The sequence below is a fragment of the Vairimorpha ceranae genome, assembly GCF_000988165.1.
Source record: "Vairimorpha ceranae strain PA08 1199 chromosome Unknown NODE_72, whole genome shotgun sequence".
Taxonomy (NCBI): Eukaryota; Fungi; Microsporidia; family Nosematidae; genus Vairimorpha; species Vairimorpha ceranae.
Genome location: NW_020169367.1, coordinates 1 through 19299, shown reverse-complemented (window position 1 = coordinate 19299; position 19299 = coordinate 1). Strand labels below are relative to the sequence as shown.

General features: G+C 24.3%; 4 protein-coding genes across 4 annotated transcripts; 2 read left to right on the top strand and 2 right to left on the bottom strand.

Annotated features, from left to right (window-relative positions):
- Positions 1–6249: 6249 nt before the first annotated feature.
- Positions 6250–6456, bottom strand: AAJ76_7200012844 (hypothetical protein; the record flags this gene model as incomplete). The annotated part of the gene is made up of 1 exon (XM_024476338.1): positions 6250–6456. One exon carries the CDS (start codon positions 6454–6456, stop codon positions 6250–6252), a length of 207 nt encoding a protein of 68 aa, XP_024330178.1.
- Positions 6457–10132: 3676 nt separating this feature from the next.
- On the bottom strand, positions 10133–11287 carry AAJ76_720008013 (hypothetical protein; the record flags this gene model as incomplete). Its single annotated transcript, XM_024476341.1, has 1 exon — positions 10133–11287. One exon carries the CDS (start codon positions 11285–11287, stop codon positions 10133–10135), a length of 1155 nt encoding a protein of 384 aa, XP_024330177.1.
- A 3217-nt stretch (positions 11288–14504) lies between these two features.
- On the top strand, positions 14505–14951 carry AAJ76_720004795 (hypothetical protein; the record flags this gene model as incomplete). Its single annotated transcript, XM_024476340.1, has 1 exon — positions 14505–14951. One exon carries the CDS (start codon positions 14505–14507, stop codon positions 14949–14951), a length of 447 nt encoding a protein of 148 aa, XP_024330176.1.
- An 895-nt stretch (positions 14952–15846) lies between these two features.
- Positions 15847–17187, top strand: AAJ76_720003453 (hypothetical protein; the record flags this gene model as incomplete). The annotated part of the gene is made up of 1 exon (XM_024476339.1): positions 15847–17187. The coding sequence occupies one exon, from the start codon at positions 15847–15849 to the stop codon at positions 17185–17187; it is 1341 nt and encodes a 446-aa protein (XP_024330175.1).
- Positions 17188–19299: the final 2112 nt, after the last annotated feature.

Genomic DNA, 19299 nt, shown 5'->3' with positions numbered 1-19299 from the left:
TTAAAAAATCAAAAGAAACTTACTTTATTAAATTGTTTTTATGACATAAAATATCACAACTTATATAAATAAACAAAAACTGCATGTTTTTCACCAATGTTTATGTTTTAAAATTTGTAACAAGTTATGTTTAGACTTTATTTTAAGCTGTACAATGCTTTTTAATTAACTTAAATTAATTAATTTTTTACTAAAAATGTAAAATAAATCAATTTTTAGTAAATCGTTGTCAATAGAATTTTTCTAGAAAGAATATAATATAAGCCAGGTATGAGAATCAAAAGAAATTAGCATAGCATTATAAATATATTATACGATTTTATATAAATTTCTTGTTTTATCCATTACAGAGTGTCTTCGGAGCTTGCAAACCTAAGTATATCATCTTAAAGTTTTGCTTCTATACCTAATTTAAGCACCAGATAAACATCAAGGCGTCGGGGATTGACAATAATTAAACTTTCCACTGTATTTTATGGACTTATTTTCGAGTCTTATTTAAACAGGGCTCTCTACATACTAATGAGTTTTTAATTAAAATAATAGTTATTTTGCAATGTGTAATGATAATGAATAGAAAGTATTTATAAAATTGTCATGAGTCTAAAACCCTAAAAATGAATTTCTGGAATGCTTGGTTTTACTTATTTGTTTGTTTTTTTGTCCATCAAGTTTATGCATCAACACATAGCCAGAAAAAAAGCCTAATTGTAATATATTATCCTAGTATTTTCACTTCATCTTTTTATTGTTCTCTTGTTTATTCGTTGTCTTAATCTATTTTCCAAAAAAAAAATCTCGCCATAAATCCCAAGAATTTCAGTTATGAAGTCTAAACTTCAGATGTAAACAAATTAATTCTAATAAAAAGTTTTATTGTAATAACAAATCTTCGAAAGTAGACAAAAATTTTAATTTTTTTCAACAGTAGACGCACTGTTTTAAGGAAAGCCGAATAAGCGAAAATGTTTTTTTATGTAAGAAAAATCTCGTAAATTAAAACCCATATATAAAAGTGGGTAAATGAATTTATATAACTCCTTGTCTTGTTCTTGCCTCGGCTTTAAAGTGACACCAGAAATTTAGCTGTTATTAGTATGATCTCCGTGCCGCTATTAGTAAAATTTTTGCTATGATTAACAACTACGGTACGCATCAAAACGTCAAGACCGGCAAAAAAGTTTACTTTTACCAACACAATAAACAACTATATAAAAGTTGAACAAATATATCAAGTCTAAATAAAAAGTTGAAGATTATGTATATTTGGATTTTTTTCAATCAACATAATTATAGGTCAATTATGAATTTTTTATTTTTAATATAAATCGCGTCAAAACGTTAAAACCGTTGCCAAAATTAAGCACACAATTAAAAAAAATAACAAAAAAGTTTTTTTTTATGACTTTTAGTTTTTTGGCTTAAAATTTAGATTTTATATTGCTATGGTGGTTTAGAAAAATTAGTTTAACTTTAAAATAAACGTAAAAAATTCTATACTCAAATATAAATAGAAACACATGCTTAAATTAATAGACCTTGCATATACTTTTATTCAATACGATGTTTCGTAATATTAATGTCTGTAAACTGTATATATACACTGATGCTATTTTTAAGATTTTTTAAAAAAATAATAATTTTAGCCATTAAGAACAAAGGAAAATTTTAAAATAGCTTTAAAAAAACTAATAGATGCTTATTACATATCAGGTAAAAGATTAAATTATATTAGTATTTTATTATGGAGAAGTTAGACCGTAATCAGAAAATAAAATACATCAAAAGAAAAATCTAAATCTAATTAAAAAAAAATTAAAAACCGGACATTTTTTAAAAAATCGTACCAAAAATTTTAAAAATGGCAAGAAGCAAAGCTTTTTCTGTAAATAAAATTAATTCTGATATAGATTTAAATGTTTTAAATACAACATTACGAACAATAAACAAGAAAAAAAGATATAATTTTTAAGAAAATGAAGAAAGGGTCACAATCAATAGAATATTTTAAGTTTAAGGTGGACAGGTTTGCTCTATAGAAGGTTTATGAACAGATCAGTAGCATAGAGCTATTTTTTTCAGGTAAAAAAAAATTAATTTAGATGGACCTAATGGTTTTAAATAATATTGGCATCATTTAGATTATAAAGAACTATCTTAAAGCAAAAAAGTTTAAGGCAATGGTGGCATTATGGTTCAGGCTAGTTTTTGCTTTAATGTGCAATAAATTATTTAAAAATTATTTATAAAACGAAAAGTGCGTCATATTTTAAAATGCTTAAAACTCCTTTAAAAGCCTTTATCGAAGAAAATAAATGTAGATTTGGGTTGTAATTATAATACTTGTATTTTTTGGCACGAAAATGCTCCATATCACCTTGTTCGTTCAACAAAGGCATCGATCGTCTATATATATAAAAAGTTTGAATCTTAACATTTTTTTATTTTTTAATCCTTCTTTTTTAAAATTTGTAAAATTCAGTGTATTTCTTATCAAGAACGAGTAGTATAAGTGTAGAAATTATTTCTCTAAACACAAAACGGTGTTTTTGTCTATTTTCTCTTGCATTTATTTAGTATACTAATCTTATATAAGGTGTCTATAGCATATTTAAATTTATAATAAAAAAAGCCATTTTGTTATTAGAAATAATAAGTATACGCATAAAGGCGCATCATATCTATTAAAAAGAAAAAATACACATTATTTTTTGTGATCCTGTTTTAAACGTGATAGCACAAGCTAGTAATTATATAAAAAAATATTTAATAAATAAATTTTGCCCCTTAAATTCGGATGTAAATTCTGCTAAAAAATTTTGGGCAGAAATATAAAAAATAAAATATAGAAACGATAAGCAGTATAATAATGTCCAAGAACTATTTTCTCTAATACTTATACGATTAACTATTATCTTTAAAAGAATTTATTAAAGTATATTAATGGAATGCAAAAACGTATGATTTATTTTATAAAGAAAAAGCTAATTAGTATGATCAATAATTTTTTTTATTATTTTTTAACTAACAGAAAAAAGCAAATCTCATCTATTTATTATAAATGAGTTACTTTAGGATTAGGTATAGCTTTGTAGAAAAAATTACTAATAAGATGTTAATATAAGCCCAAAGAGTAGTGCTTCAAACGAAATAGAAACAAGAAACAGATATGGAAAGTTTTTAAAGTTAAAGAAACGGAACTAGTTTGCATTAGGGATTTCTCTACCTGGATGGGTAAAAAAAAAATTAGGCCAGATCTTGAGCAATTTATTGTCTCCTACAGAATAGAAATATATCCTGTGGACAGGAAGGACAGTATCCTCACTTGTTCTCATAGGAAGACTGTAGATCATTAAGTTATTAAGAGTGATCGAATGTTTGGGTTTTGATTATGCGAAAAGATACAACAAGGTAGTTGGATGTATTCCCTTTTTAATATGTATTAAATAGGGTTTTAAGAGGGCATGTGAACATTTAGTTACGGAGATCATTGAAGATGACAAAGCCAAAGTAAGAGTGAACACAAGAATATAAACAAATATTAAGTTAAATTATAATAAGTTTGATATTCTTGTATTTGACAAAAAGAAAAAAGAAATTTTGATAGCGAAAGTTTATATTACAAATTAGTACCGACTAAATATGATCAAAATGAAAGTGTGGTATTATACTGTATTTTGTTTAAGCTTTCATTTGTTTACTTTTTTATGTTTAGTTAATTTGTTATTTAATTTATATTTGTTTACATTTAATTTTTTAATGTAATAATTAACTGTTAAATAAAAATTTAACTATAAATAAAGTTTTGACCCCCCCTAAAAAAGGAGAAATAGATGCGGACGAATGTGACCAACATCAGAGATAACGAACAAAACAACAAGGTGTCAGCCCATAAGAGCTTATTTATAAATAATTTGTTAAAGCTATACTTTATGCGGGGTTCGCTACCTTTAAAATACGCCAGAAAAGCTAAGGAAATTTGGTTTGACTGCAAATGAACTGGGACTAACACATAAATTTCAAACAAGAATAGTTCTTTATGTAATGATATACGATGGGTTGGTTACAAAATTTCACAAAAAGTACATCGATGAGCTGAAAATCTAACCCATCCTTAAAGCATACATTCAGTCTATTGTACTGAAGAAGGCCTTATAGTCTTTTTCTTTAGAGCAAAGATAAGGATTTTACCAAGAAGATGCTTGAGAAAAAGAGGTGGCTAGAGCTGTAAGTACAATAGTTGAAAATGCAAATGCTAGAAAATAGCAGATTGTGAAAGAGAAAGCCAAAAATAACCCAATAGAACTAGTAAGCATAAGAAATATCACAATAAATATGGACTGTGAAGATTTAAAACCGCCGACTGAATCTGCAGATCTATTCACTGAAAAAACTTAAAGAAAATGAAAGAATAATTCATTTAATAAACTACTTATTTTTTTTGTTTTTTTTAAAGATTCAAATATTTTTTTTTAAAAACCTTAAAACATTCTCAATTTATTCATTTTAAAGACATCAATATGACGATGCATCGTACGTAATAAATATTATATGCCAATTTTGTAATTTTGAGTCTGAATTTTTTTGATATTTTAAAATTAATGTAATTTTTCTAAATCGTCTATAGTGAATAAAATGTAATTAAAAATTAAATTTCTTGTGTCGGGTTGTAAAGAATTGCTTAAATAAAACCTTTTATTTAGAGATTTCTGTGTTTAGGCCTATTTTGTTCTAGTTTCTTCTTTTAGTTCATGTAAAGTAGTAGCAAAAAAAAAATATTTAATTTTGCAATTAAAAATTATATATCATAAAAGGTTGTTGCCATTTTAAAAGAAGCTACAAAGATTTATAACTGTTTTAGTAGTTTATTTTATTATAACGCCAACACAATGCTTTAACTAGTTAAATAAAAAATGCTGGCAAAAAAAAAGAATATTTTTATTTAAAATTTAATATGTCTTCCTTTCACCCTTAATAATTCATTGCATCTACTGTTCATGCTCTTTACCAACATTTTACACACATCTACATCTATCTTATTCCACCCTTCTTCAACACATTTCTTTAATTTATTTAATTTTTTTGGTTTCCTTTCCTCTACTTCTAACTTAAGAATATGCCATAGACTTTCTATAGGATTCATATCTGGTGATTGTGCAGGCAATCTAAAGTTAAAATTTTTTTATCTGACAAATAATCTCTAGTGTATTTACTTGTGTGTTTGGGGTCATTATTTTGCTGAAAAATATAATTTTTTAATTTAAATTTTTTTACGGAAAGCACAAAATGTGTATCTAAAACTCTATAATATACTTCGCTGTTCATTATACCGTCAATTATACATATATTTTCAACACCTGCACTCGAAAAACATGCCCAAACCATGATATTGCCACCACCATGTTTTAATGTGGGTTTTAAATTTTTTTTATTATATCTTTGACCAACTTTTCTTCGCACATAAACTCTTCCATCAGAGTCAAATAGATTTATCTTTGCTTCATTGCTAAAAATAACCTGATTCCATCTCTTACCAGAGTAGCAAGCATGTTTACTTGCTCATTATTTTCTTACCATGATATGCTTTTTAGACAGAAATGGTTTTTTACATGCAATCTTACCATGTAATCCTATTTTACACGAATTATCTCTATACATCAAGGAGATATATTTTTTTTAGCTATTTTTTTGAGTTCTAAAGCAAGCTTAATACTTCCAATTTGTGGATCCGCATTTATTTTTTTTTTCAAATAAGATATATCATTACTATTAAGTAATAAAGGCCTACCAGAACCCGATTTTCTTTCCAATTGTCCTGTTTCATTAATTTTTTTCTTTATTTTGGAAACGTCGATCGGCTTATCAAAAAAATTTTTGCAATTTCTTTTTGTTTCCAGCCAATTTCTAAGAAAGCCTTAATCTCAATTTTTCACTTAAAGATATTTTTGTGTCATAAGGGATAAAAATAAAGTTTTTTAAAGTTGTAAATAAAATTTTCCACCCCCAAAAAAATATTTCTCTTTTTTGCCACCTAAAATAAAAATTTTCTGTTAATACCAAAAAATTTTTAAAAACATTGAAATTTCTTTCAGTGTATTTCAAATTTCCTATCAAAGTAAAAAAATCAAATGATGTAGCTAAAAAATGTATGATTATTATACTATTCAAATATTTCTTTTTTTTGCCACTACTGTAATTATCGAAATTAAATTGTTTTTTTTCTAACTCTCAACTGTTGAAATAAAACATTTACATATAATAACTCGCCAATATTATTTTTTCAAAGTGGTATAATATTAATCGATAAAAATTTTGTATTGTCTCAATAACTTTATCCATACTTTTACAACAAGACCCAACATCTTCTATAATTGGATCAGTGGAATCAATTATAGAAAGTCTGTTGGTTTTATTTGTTTTATATATATTACTAACAGTGTATATCTGTACATTCATATATTTAAAATTATATCCATAGTATTGTATAAAGTCAAAAAAAATTACAGATATGCTTTTATCATTACGTGAGTAAAAATGATGCAATTCTAGCTTGTTCATAATCATTATAAATTGATTATATGAGTTTAATCCACCAACATTAGCATCTCCCAGTTTTGACTATAAATAAAGTGTTTAAATAAAACTGCTTAAACTTTTATATTTTCATCTTCTTCTATTTTTTTCTTAATATACTGTGCTGCCAAAATTTCACCATTAGTGTTTACACTAATATCAAACTTCAATCCATACTTTTTATCTGTAAATTTAAGTATTGGAATCTTGGCATGAGATAAATGATTATTAAAAGTAAATAAACCTTGTTTTAAAGTTCATGTTTTATGTTTTTTAAGACCAAATTCTGATCAGTATTATCTATCTTCAATAATATGTTGATGTCACTAGAATGGACATAAAGATCAGTAAAAAAACTACCAAAAAGATTTATAGAAGAATTTGGATATATTTAAATACCCTTCTTGCGTATAAAATTAATCCATGTAAGTTTTAAAAGCTCGCCCTTTGGTTGACAACTCTATTTTATTGCAACAGTTAAGAAGTATCTATTTGCTGCTTTAATGTGATTCTTCATTTGGAAGTAAAAATAAAATGGTATTTTGATGCTTAATATCGGACTTACTTTTATTATTATCTTATATATAGATTATACAGTATTGATTGTTAACAATACTAAACTGGTGGTTATAAAAAGAAAAAAATGACAATATAATAAATTTTTAATGAAAATTAAACTGAAAAATAAATTTTTATATATAAAGATGTCAAATAAAAATTTATATAAACCATAAAGATATTTCTTTTTTACAACTTTCCTCAGTATTACTTCTGTGTATGACATTCCCAGTAAGATTTACTGCAAATCTGCTTTTATTAACCCCATAGTAGCCTTTAATGGATTAATAAAACCAATTATAGTTTGCATACATCAACAGATTTAACCCCTTCCAAATTTTACTGTCCAGTTTAGAAGATTTTAAAGAAAAGTTATGTTTATTTGAGAAGCACTGTGAAAGTCTGTGTGAAGGCTTCTTGTTGGTCTTATTGTCCATCATTTTTTTTATGTGTAAAAATCCTTTTTATATTTTTACTTAATTAAAGATTACATAAACAAACAATATAAAAATGCAGTATATTAAAGTTAAGTTAAAAGGAAAGCAAAAAGACCGATCTATATTGAATACTCACTTATTTGTTTAATCACACAAGAATTGATTCAACAAACAGTGACTGATGGTCATGTGTCAGCTGCATCATGACACATACAAATGACCATACCACTACACGGGTGATCTACCATTTCATTGAAAAAAGAATTGTGGCTTTAATGTTCATAATGTTTGTAAATTAAAATTTTATCAGAAATAAATATTTTAATAATAAATTTTAAATTTTTGCGTTCAACCCTTTCTATTATCTGTCCAACAAGGTGTCTTTGTAATTGTTACGGTTTAATCATAACAAAGGCTTGTTTAATGTTCATTTAAGTGACTATAAAAGTTTATCTTTAAGCCATTTAAATCTGATACATGTTTTGATTTAACAAAAAGTTATTGACAAGCGTTGTAATATAAAAAAGTCTGTATTTATAATAAAACAATAATTTGTTTTAAACGTTAAAAAACAACAACACATCAAAAAAAAATGTTAATATTTAATTAGAAGTCTTTATAGATTTTTTGTTGTATTTTATAAAAAGATTATTTTTTTAAAAATTTCATATTTAGATCATTATCAAAAATGACATTATCATAAAATTTATCATAAAAATTGGATCTTTTTTTTTAAATTTTAATCGAGCATGAGAATTATAAACTTTAGTGTTTTTTCTCTAAAAATATTATTACTAAATGTCGCAAGCCCAACTCGCGCCCGAGCCACAGGGAAGCGTTTTTTTACAAATTTTGCTGTATTTATGTTTTTAAATTTACAAATTCCCGACTTAAGATGTGGATTAAAATGTTATATACGGATTCGAATCTTGCATAATTTATAGTATAACTAGACAAAGTCTGTTGTATTACTCGACATATGTGCCAGAATAAAAAATTTTGGCACAATGCTATATTTCTGGTCATATGTTATATCCGGAAATACGGCTGTGTTAAAATTTAAAGGTCAACTCTACAAGTAAAGAAAAAAAATGATGAATTATAAAAAATTCTGATTTTGCAATGTATTTAAAACCAAAAACAAAATTATTTTTTTATATTATTCATTTTTCTTTCTGCAGCTTTATCAAAAAAATCTTATCCAAAAATTGACAATTAATTGATCATGATTATAAAACCGAGATACTATCTATAGCTAACGTAAGAAATAAAATAAGTTAAAGGCATTGTTTGTTAATTAAAAGTGGTAAACTTCTCTAATTATTTTAAAATATTATTAATTTTTATCTAAGTACAAAATTCAATTAGAGCAACTTCGCTATTTAAATATTTTTAAAGTTTAGATACACCATTATTAAATAAACCCATAAAAGTCATTTTTAGTCTTATACAAAACTTATCTATTATACCTTGTAAATAAGAATGCCCCAAATAGCATATTTTAGATTAAAAAAAATTCTGCCACGAAGCAGAACTTTTCTTCGCTGTAGTTTGTACGCCGGCGTGGCTCGCGACATTTTATTTAGCAAAAAAGTAAAACTTTTGATTTGTTTTATAAATAATGCTGTGCATTTTATGTGCAAAATTTTTTAATTTATTCATCCGTCGCCAATCTTTGTTTTAAGTTCATCTCTTTAATCTTTTAATATTAAGCAGTCCTTTCTTTTGATATAAAAAATTTATTTCTTGACTAAAATATTCTGCTTATTGTAGTATAGGCTACTACAACATTTTTATTTATTAAATGAAAGCAATCAAAATAATTAATAAATAAGAAAATGAAGGATAAAAACACTTATAAATAATCAACCCTTTACCTATTAGTACTTTTAGTGAAACATTTAAAATTCAAATAAAAAATTGGAAGAAGAAGGGCAGGTAATTTTAGGGAAACAAAAAAGTAAATATTTAATTAGAAATAAAGTTGAATACCATCTAAAGTATAACAATATGTCTGTCATACAGATCCCTTATTTTTAATATTTATTCTCGTATCTATTTCTTATATTGTAATACATTTAGTTATAAAATAAATTTAATTTTTCGTTTTATTATGATGCAACTTATGCACACATCTTAGTGCATATATTTAACCCTACTGACCATATTTATATATAATAATGCGCTAGCTTAACTTCGTTTTACATGCTTAACGGTGTATGTTTAATGCTTTATAAAGCTACAAGCCTGTAATTCTTCGAAGTAAAGTTTTTTACCTCTAACATAAGTATTTTGCCTGCTTTTTAGTGTAGTGTGAGCTTAGGAATGCCAAAGCAATAGAGTTTTATTTTTAGAAACAGTTAATTTTGAATTTATCTAAATAAACGTTAAAGTTTTAATAAGCGTATTACTGTAGATTATTATTTGCAAGAATTAAATATTTTTAAATTTTTTTAAATACAAACTAATATTTTTACCATTCAAACTTTATTTAGAAAGTGTAATGACGCAAAATATTATTCTCTGATATAAAAAATAAAAAAGACATCTTACTTAAAATTTTATTATAAGTATTCAATTAAATCAATATCAAATGCTTCATAATGTTTTTTAGGGGTTTTAACTATGCAATCTACTTGTGTAATATTAGATTTTTTTAAATATCGTAAGTCAAACATAAAAAAAATTCTTCTTTTTTTTGAATCAATCATTAGTTTAAAGTCTAACTTATTTTTCTTTTTGCTGTAAGCGAAACACTCTAAATTTTTTTCATCGACGTCTTCTTTAAAGTGAACAAAAACAACCACTAGTGGATAGCCAGAAAGTGATTTGATACATTGATCATAATCATTAAGTTCAAATTTGTGATTTGGATTCTCAGTTAAACAAAATAAGTTAGCTATATCTTTAAAAAAGCAATTGTATAAATTATAATTTTTGAAAGCATCAAAACCTATACCAGAGTGCACAAATTCATTTTTCCAAAACGTATTTAAATTATTTTTTATAAAATTTTTTAAAAACACATGTAGATCATATTGTAAAAATTCATTACTTTCTTCTAATAACAAAATAAATTCTTTTAGAAAACTAATGATCTTATCATAGTCTCTATCAAAAAATGCTAAAATGTAATCTTTGTTTTCTAATGAATGCATAATTCTTGATGCAGACTTATTTGTTAATCCGTCAAGAAGTTGACAAGACAATGAAATTGTTTTCGCCTTGTTTAACAATACAAATTCTGTAAAAATATTTTGCATTTTTAAACCTATATTACTAACATTTTCAGTAATTTTTTTGACTACAATACTATATTGAACTTCAAGAGCATTATTGAACAACATTGAATCGATGTGTATGTAAAGAATATTGTTTAGTCTTAAGGGAGTAATAAAATCAAATTCGTGAAATATCTGATCAGTGTCTGTAAAATCTTTTGAAAAGCAATATAAGTTTTTAGTGTACGTATTAGTTGTCTGATTAGAATGAATACAAACAAATCCGGGAATATCAGAGTGCGGTGATTTGACTTCCGTAATAGTTAAAATATTATCGTTAGATGAGTAATAGTTTTTTATATAAAAGTCATAGTTTGCTGGTGAAGTACTTTTTAAATCAATATCATACATTTTATGTGTTTGTGGAACTACTGAAATTATTTTTAATGAATAAATGTAAGATATCTTAAATAATACATTTAATTTGTTCATGGGCATTTTTATTTTTTAATATTTATAAAAAATTTAATTTAAAAATATAAATTGTCTTGTGACCTGTGGTGTGGTCACACATATGTTTTTAACAAAATTAATTAAAATATTAATTAATTTTTTTAAATATTTTTCATAATATCCCTTTCTTCATAGATTTAATAAACATCATAATTGAAAATCCTTTTTTCCTGCTTTTTATTTTTTGTGGCATTATGACGGTAAATTTTAATCTTTTGAAAAAATAAGTAAAAGCTTTTTTGATACATTTAGTATTTTATAGCTTTAATAATTCAGGCATGTATGTAATTGGAACTAAGATAATTCTCCACGAAGGGCGCACCTGTGGGTAACCTCTTACAACATAAGAGATGAGAATGTTTATAAGCAAGTTTTGTAACTGCTACTGCCTTTGTATCCCAAACCATTTAAATTCTTGCAGGCAAACTTATTGAGATTAAGATATTCCATTTAATATTTTCTTTAAGAAGTTTTTATAGCCAGTGTGTCGTTTTTTGTTGATTTACCGCAGCAGGCAATAATCTTTTAGAAAATTAAATGTATTACATCTATAAGAAAGTTCCTATTCATTAGTTTATGTGGTAAATAATACCACAATAATCATTCAATCTGTCTTCTTTTAACAGATATCAAAAAAATAATGTTTGATGATTTGTTATATGTTATATAAAAAATAACGTAAACACAATTGAAATTTAACTTTTAAGTTTTTATATGTCCCTATCAATTATATAACAAATTTAGCAAAATTAGTTTTATTTGGACATTATTAATTAAATAATTTTTTTTCAAAGCTTAAGATTGTCATGTATAATTCTATATCTAAAATAAAATTTTCGAAAAAATATATTTTTTTACTATAGATAAAGTAAAAAAAATTTATCTTGTAAAATACAATAATTTATAACTTTTTATTTTCAGCTTTTCTTAGAAAAGCAAAAAAATTTAGTTATTGTTGCTTGTTTTTGACACGTAAGAATATTGGACAAAATTTTTTTCCAAATGCTTTAATTTCTAGTAATGATATATAAAGTGGTTGCTTTTTTTATATTTATAATATAAAAACCTACTATAAATTTGCTCAACAAAAGCTATATAAATAATTTTAAAAAAGTAAGTCTAGTGTAAAATTACACTTTCCTTGTGCTGTGTTTATGAGGGATGGTGCAACTTTCTGGAAATGAAAGGTATATAGATACGTTTTTATAAAAAGCTTTCATAGAGAAAATATTTTATTTTAATTTTTCTTTAAATGCCTTTATAACTAATATAAAGTTTTCAATGTCACGGGGAGAACCAATACTTATATTTTGATTAAAATATCTTTTCATTGGTTACTGATGGTAAGTTATTAAGGGCATGACATCACGTTTTCTAAAATATTTTAAAGTGCGTAAATTGTGTTTTGCTTTATAAATTTTAATATTTCATATAAGACTTTTTTTAAAAAAATATTAATCTAAACTGCCAAGGAATTATAATATTTCATTTTAAAAATTTTAATAATTTTCTAACCGCTGCAGGAAGAAAGCAAAACCAATAAAAATATTATTGATACAAACAAAAAAGAATATTTGATATTAAAATTAAGTTGTGTTTTTACCGTAAAAAATAATACTTCGTCTTCAATTTATGTTTACTATTTTAAAAAAATAAAATTTGTATGAAAACAATTCTAAAGATAAACATTATTTTAAGATAAATAAAAAAATGCTATCAAAACATTTAATAAATTTATACTGAATTAAACAGAATTGTTTTAAATAAGTAATATCCGGTAAATATTAATAGCTTTGATTAAAAAACAAAAACTTTGTACTATATTTTTTTAATAAATATTTAAAATTTTACCACGCAAGTGCTTTAATTTATATTAATTAAATATTTTCTTTGTTTACGATTTTCCACAAAAAACGAGACTATCTATTAAAATTCTTAAATTTTTTCGAAAGAGTAATTAACAAAATATCTTTACTGTCATTAAACTAAAAAAAAATAAATGTTAACTTTTCAAATTAGTTGATCATGCTAATTTTTTTGTCATTTTTGCGAATTATTTTTCGTTGACTTTATCATATATAAAAATCTTCTTATTGAGTATAAACTGTATCTTTAAATATAAAACTTAAATTTAGCGAAAGATACAACTCAAATCTTAGTACATAAATATTAATTAATTATAGGATGTTTTATTTAACAGTGCCTAGTTAAAGTTTCTAGTGATTCAATATACAATAAGCTTTTTTTTCACACTTTTTTATATTTAATGTATATCTTGACGTCAATTGTTAAATTTTTTTGCTTCTCTTTAGCACCTTAATTTATTAGACTTTTAATTTTATTATCTTTTATAATATATGTACAATCATAATGTCTTTTATGATTTTTTTGTCAAGATATTTAAAATTTGAAATTTTGTTTCAGTAAGTAAATAGAATATTAACCCTAATATTTTTAAAAGGTTAATGATTTAATACAAAACAGCCCTGGATATATCCCATTTAAAACAGAAATAAAATTGAATGTATGCTAATATGTTTTTTTTACAAGTGTGTGTTACACTATATAAGTATGTCTTAGTTAATAAAAATTTACTTTTCGCATATTTCATTGTAATAAAAATAAAAAATGCCCATACTCATTATGATTAAAGTTTCTGGGTCAAAAGTCGTTTTGCCCCTCCTACCCAAAAAAAATGAGCTCATTCTTTTTTTAGCTACAAAAAAATGAATTTTTAAATGATGAGAAAAAAAGAAATAAAGGAGCAAATTTTCAAAAAGTGAAAAATAATTGAAGAAAATGTATGTTATAAGTATAAAGAACCTGTAAGCATTATAAAACGTAAGAACCAAGAATTTGTAAGATGTAAGAATAAAGCATCTCCATTTTACAGAAAGCAAATATTTGTGTGGAAAGGCACATTTTTTACAGGTTTACATAGCTCTAAATATAGATTTCTTATAAATGTTGAACTTTGGTTAGTCAAAACACCAAAGAAATGTATTTCTTATGTACTAAAAGTTAATATAAAGACTATTTATTGTGCTTTGAAGAAGATTTCTAAAATTTTAGTTAAAATTTTTATAAGAATGTTAAGTAAATTATAGGTAATAAAGATGAAATAATTGAGGTTGATGAAACTAAGATGGAAAAAAAGAACATATAATAGGTACCTTCTCATTGATGGTGTCTGGGTTTTGGCATGGTAGAAAGGAATAGTTTAAAACAAGTTCTGCTTTTCCAAGTAAACGAAAGAACAAAATTTACCTGGCAAATGAAAATTAAAAAACATGTAAAACAGGAAACAATCGTTTACAGCGATTGTTGGAAAGGTTATTATGATCTAGAAAAAAAAGGCTTTGAACATAAAACGATAAACAACAGAAAATGGTTTAAATATCCAAATACAGTAATGCATACCAACACTATTGAAGGTAGCTGGTCCGCAGTAAAAGCTTTCGTTTTATATAAATGTATGAAAAGAAAATTAATTAATCCATATTTAGTAAGATATAAGCTTGTTAAAAACTATAAACGACATTCATTAACTGATTGTATGAAACTTTTATTTAATCAAAACTTAAATAATAAAAATTTGCTCTATTATTTCTTTCTTCTCATCATTTCAAAACCTACTTTTTGGGACTAAAAATAAAAAAAGAATGACCTCATTTTTTAATGTATAAATTGCCAAAGCTTCTCTAAGTAGATAAGTCAATTTTTTTTAAAGTTAAGTCACTGGTAACAGATAATAATTACTCAATAATTAGGTTTATAGTGAAACATTCGAATTTTAAATAAAACTTTGAAGCACAAAAGTCTCAGATTGAAAATAAAAGTATTTAATCAGGTTAAATTAATAAGTAATGTTAAATAAGAAATCTAATTCTTCTTTAACCCAACCATTACCTTTAATGAATAAAGATAGTAACAAGTAAATGTTTTTTTGTAAGTTTAATGTTATTGTTGTATTACAACCACATGTTAATTTTATTTAAGTAATTTTAAATTTTAACGCACGCCTTTTGTAAAGAAAAGCACTAATAAATTATTAAATAAAAATTTTACTTGTTTTAAAATCCTGCAAGGAACAGACGGCAATGATAAAGTCTGAAGACCATTAGAGTATTACTTTATGACTAGTCGTATTTCCTTGGAGCACGCCAAACTTATAATCAAAAAATGTTATTAATAAAATACAGCTTTAACTTAAAAGCATTTTTCTTGAAAGCTCAGTCTGTATAAACTTATGTCCAGAACTAGCACCTTTTGACCCAAGTTCCTATTGCTATTAAATTATTTGTTCTTTATTTATTTGTTTATATTCCTGTCATTATTTTTTTCACTGTAAAATATTTCAGTTAGAATTTTCTCTTTATCATTATAAATTTTTAATTAGTTTAATTAATATTTTTTTTAATAATTAATTTTTTTGATCGTAATGAGGTGCAATATATTAATTTATTCTATCATATCTTAATTTAACACAGAGTAATATTTTAATTTTAAATTTAGATAAATTTTAAAAATTTTTTAGCCTTAAAATGTTATTTTGGTTACAGCAAATTTTTTGTTCAACACAAATATTAGATTTTAATTTTTTAGTAGATCTAGAAAATACAATGGATTTTTCAAGAGTTTTTGAAAGTATAGAATTATGTGAAAAAGAAGATATACAACAAAAGACTCAAGAATCGACTAAAACAGAAGATGAATATATGAATGATAATCAATTAAGTTCTAATTTATTAACAGATTGTACAGGTAAAGATTTAAATAGACGATTAAAATATGTTGATTATGATTTATTTAATTTTTCTTCCTCAACAACCGCAGCGAATGATTTGATGGCACACAGTTGCACAAGAAGTACATCTATTACTAATGTATCTAAAGAGCAATATTGTGCGTCAGAAGAATCAAGAAATGACACAAAACGTCTCAAAACTTCAACCAGTAGTAGAACTGATACATCAGAGCATTCTTATTTACATAGATTTTGGAATAATGAAACTAATTTATTATTACAAAAAAATCAAAATGATTTAATACAAGAGCAATATGGTAATTCAGAAAACAAAACTTTTTTGCAGAAAAATTATAATGATTTGATTTTATTGGACCATCAAAATAACCATTTAGTGACAAATTATGATATAAATGAACCAAGTGCTGTTCATACAGATGCTCCATTAAATGTTGGTGTTTCTTCTACGATTAATAACCCTGAAAGTAGTTATTCTTTTAATAATTCTTACCAGGATGATAAAAACGTAAAAGATAAAATGAAAAAATTAAAAACTAACAAAGTATCTAATATACAAACAAATAGTAGTGAAAAGGCTTCAAAGTCTAAAAGAAGAATAAAGACTAGTAAAACAACTCTAAAAAGTCAATTTACAGCTAGCGAGCGCGAACTTTTTGATAAATACAAGAACACTGAAGAGTACTTTAAAAAGTTTTATAAACTTGATATTAAAGATCAAATGCCGCAATTTATTAAGAAACTTGAAATATCTAATCTTTCTGATGACCTGAAACAAAAATCAATTCTTTCTCTAAGAAATCTTTTAAGTTTTTTAGATACGATAAGTGCAATTAGAATTAATACGGTGAAAAAGAAAAATAAGGAAGATTTTTTAAATTCATTAAATCTAGCATGTTATCAATTTAGCAAGTATGCAGACGTGTATCAAAAACTTTTAATTTTTAAATTGATTTGCAATAATTTACATCGTGTTAGTGATAGCGTTTTTTGTAGTTTTTCTTGTTGTAAATTTTATGAAATTAACAGGTTAATATTTTCTGTTGAAAGAAGATTTAATTTATTTTACAGTAGACTAAAAAAATTAAGGGATGATTTTAAAAAAAATGATCAACATTAAAATTTTTTAAAAGGTTATTTATTTAATTTTATAACATTGTATAGGCCTTTTTTAAAGACGGTGTAGGCGGTGTAGCTTTTTAAAATAATTTTTTAACCCTTATCCTATGTAAAAATAATGTACACATAAAAGAGCAAATAATTTGTATCTTCTACAATAAGTTAAAATATAAATACACGTTATTTCGAGGATATAAATTTCTTTATTATTATAATAAAAACATTTGTTTTTCATCGTATTTATTTTAGTAAACGTTTTACTATCTAGATATAGACAAAGTTGTGACAAGACAATTATTCAAACCAAACAAATGCGACACATGTTACATATACACCAGAAATATAAATGTATATGAATAAATAGAAATTTATTTATTAATCTTTTAAATTAATTTTCTCATAAGTTATCTATAAGCATCGGTCCATAGATTTTTTATTTAACAAACATCTTTAAAGTAGTACCCAATAAAAGATTTTGTAATAAAAAATCTATGGACCGCTAGTATTTGAATACATAGAAAAATTTATTAAATTAATTTTTTCATAAGTTTTCTATAAGCATCGGTCCATAGATTTTTTTTAAAAAATAAATTAAAAGACATATAAAATAAATTGTACAATAAAATTTTATGGACCACTGGCATTTGAATACAAAGAATTTATTTTAAAATCATAAATCTTTTAAATATACCTGAACCTAAAAATAAATTTTTTATTCAAGTTCTTCATAATCACGAAAATTAAAAGAACTTTGTCATGATGCAGCTGACACATGACCATCAGTCACTGTTTGTTGAATCAATTCTTGTGTGATTAAACAAATAAGTGGGTATTCAATGTAGATCAGTATTTTTGCTTTCCTTTTAGCTTAACTTTAATATACTGCATTCCTATATTGTTTGTTTATATAATCTTTAATTAAGTAAAAACTATAAATAGAATTTTTACTCATAAAAGAATGATGAACAATGGGATTAACAAGAAGACTTTACACAGACTTTCACGGAGCTTCTCAAATAAACATAACTTTTCTTCACAATTTTCTAAACCGGACTAACTTATTTATAAGCATATATTTTAATGCTTTTTATATACATTATAAAATAGACTAATAATTTTTTTAGATATTTATTTAGAATTCCTAGTCAAGTTTAAGAATTTTTTTAATTACTTTGTTATTAGCTTAAATACATACTTTGGCACCTATGATATTCTGTTAGCTCATATTTATAATATATTATATATTTTTTTCAATTGTAAGTAAATTTTATGCGCTAAAGGACAAATATACATATAAATTACAATGATATAAATTGGTGACCATGATTTTTCTTAGGAAATTATTGTTTCAAATGTTTGTTTTTACACTAAAAAAAATCTTGATTCATTAATTTGTCTGTTCTGTATTATATATATATAATTATTCTGTTATTGTACATAGGCCCATTAGTAACATTTTGTAATAACAATAGTAATAATTTTTACAACATGTATAATTAAGTAGTGGTTTGAAAAATATATAATCCTTTACAAACATATAACAACAAGCAGAATTTAGTACGATATTATACATACATATATATTTAAAGAAAGACATTAATATATTCAAAGATAATTTAAAAAATTGAAAAACATATTTACTAGATGTATATAACAAGGTTTACCTGTGCTAAAACTTCTTTTTTTCGATTAAAATTATTAGGACTAAATACAGAAATTTATTAAGAATTTTTTAATATTAACTGATACAAATTTTTTAATGTTTTAAATGTTATTAACACCAATAATTTAACCTCAAAAGTTTCAATAAACTTTATATCTTCATTATTATACTAAAAAGGTTGATCAGTTGTAATATCTCTCATGGGGGAGATAATATTTTGAAAATTACCGCAATAATAAAAAATTAAAAATAGAATATCGAAATAAATAGGAAAATTAACAATGAAAATTTATAATTCTCATATTGTTAAACTTTTTTTCTCTATAATTAAGTTTCCAATCGAATCATATGCAAAATTGAGGATCTTTTTCTGTTAATTACTCATTCTTCAGAAAACCAGCATTATATCTTCGAGAAAGACAATGCTATATGTATGTAATCCAAGAAATT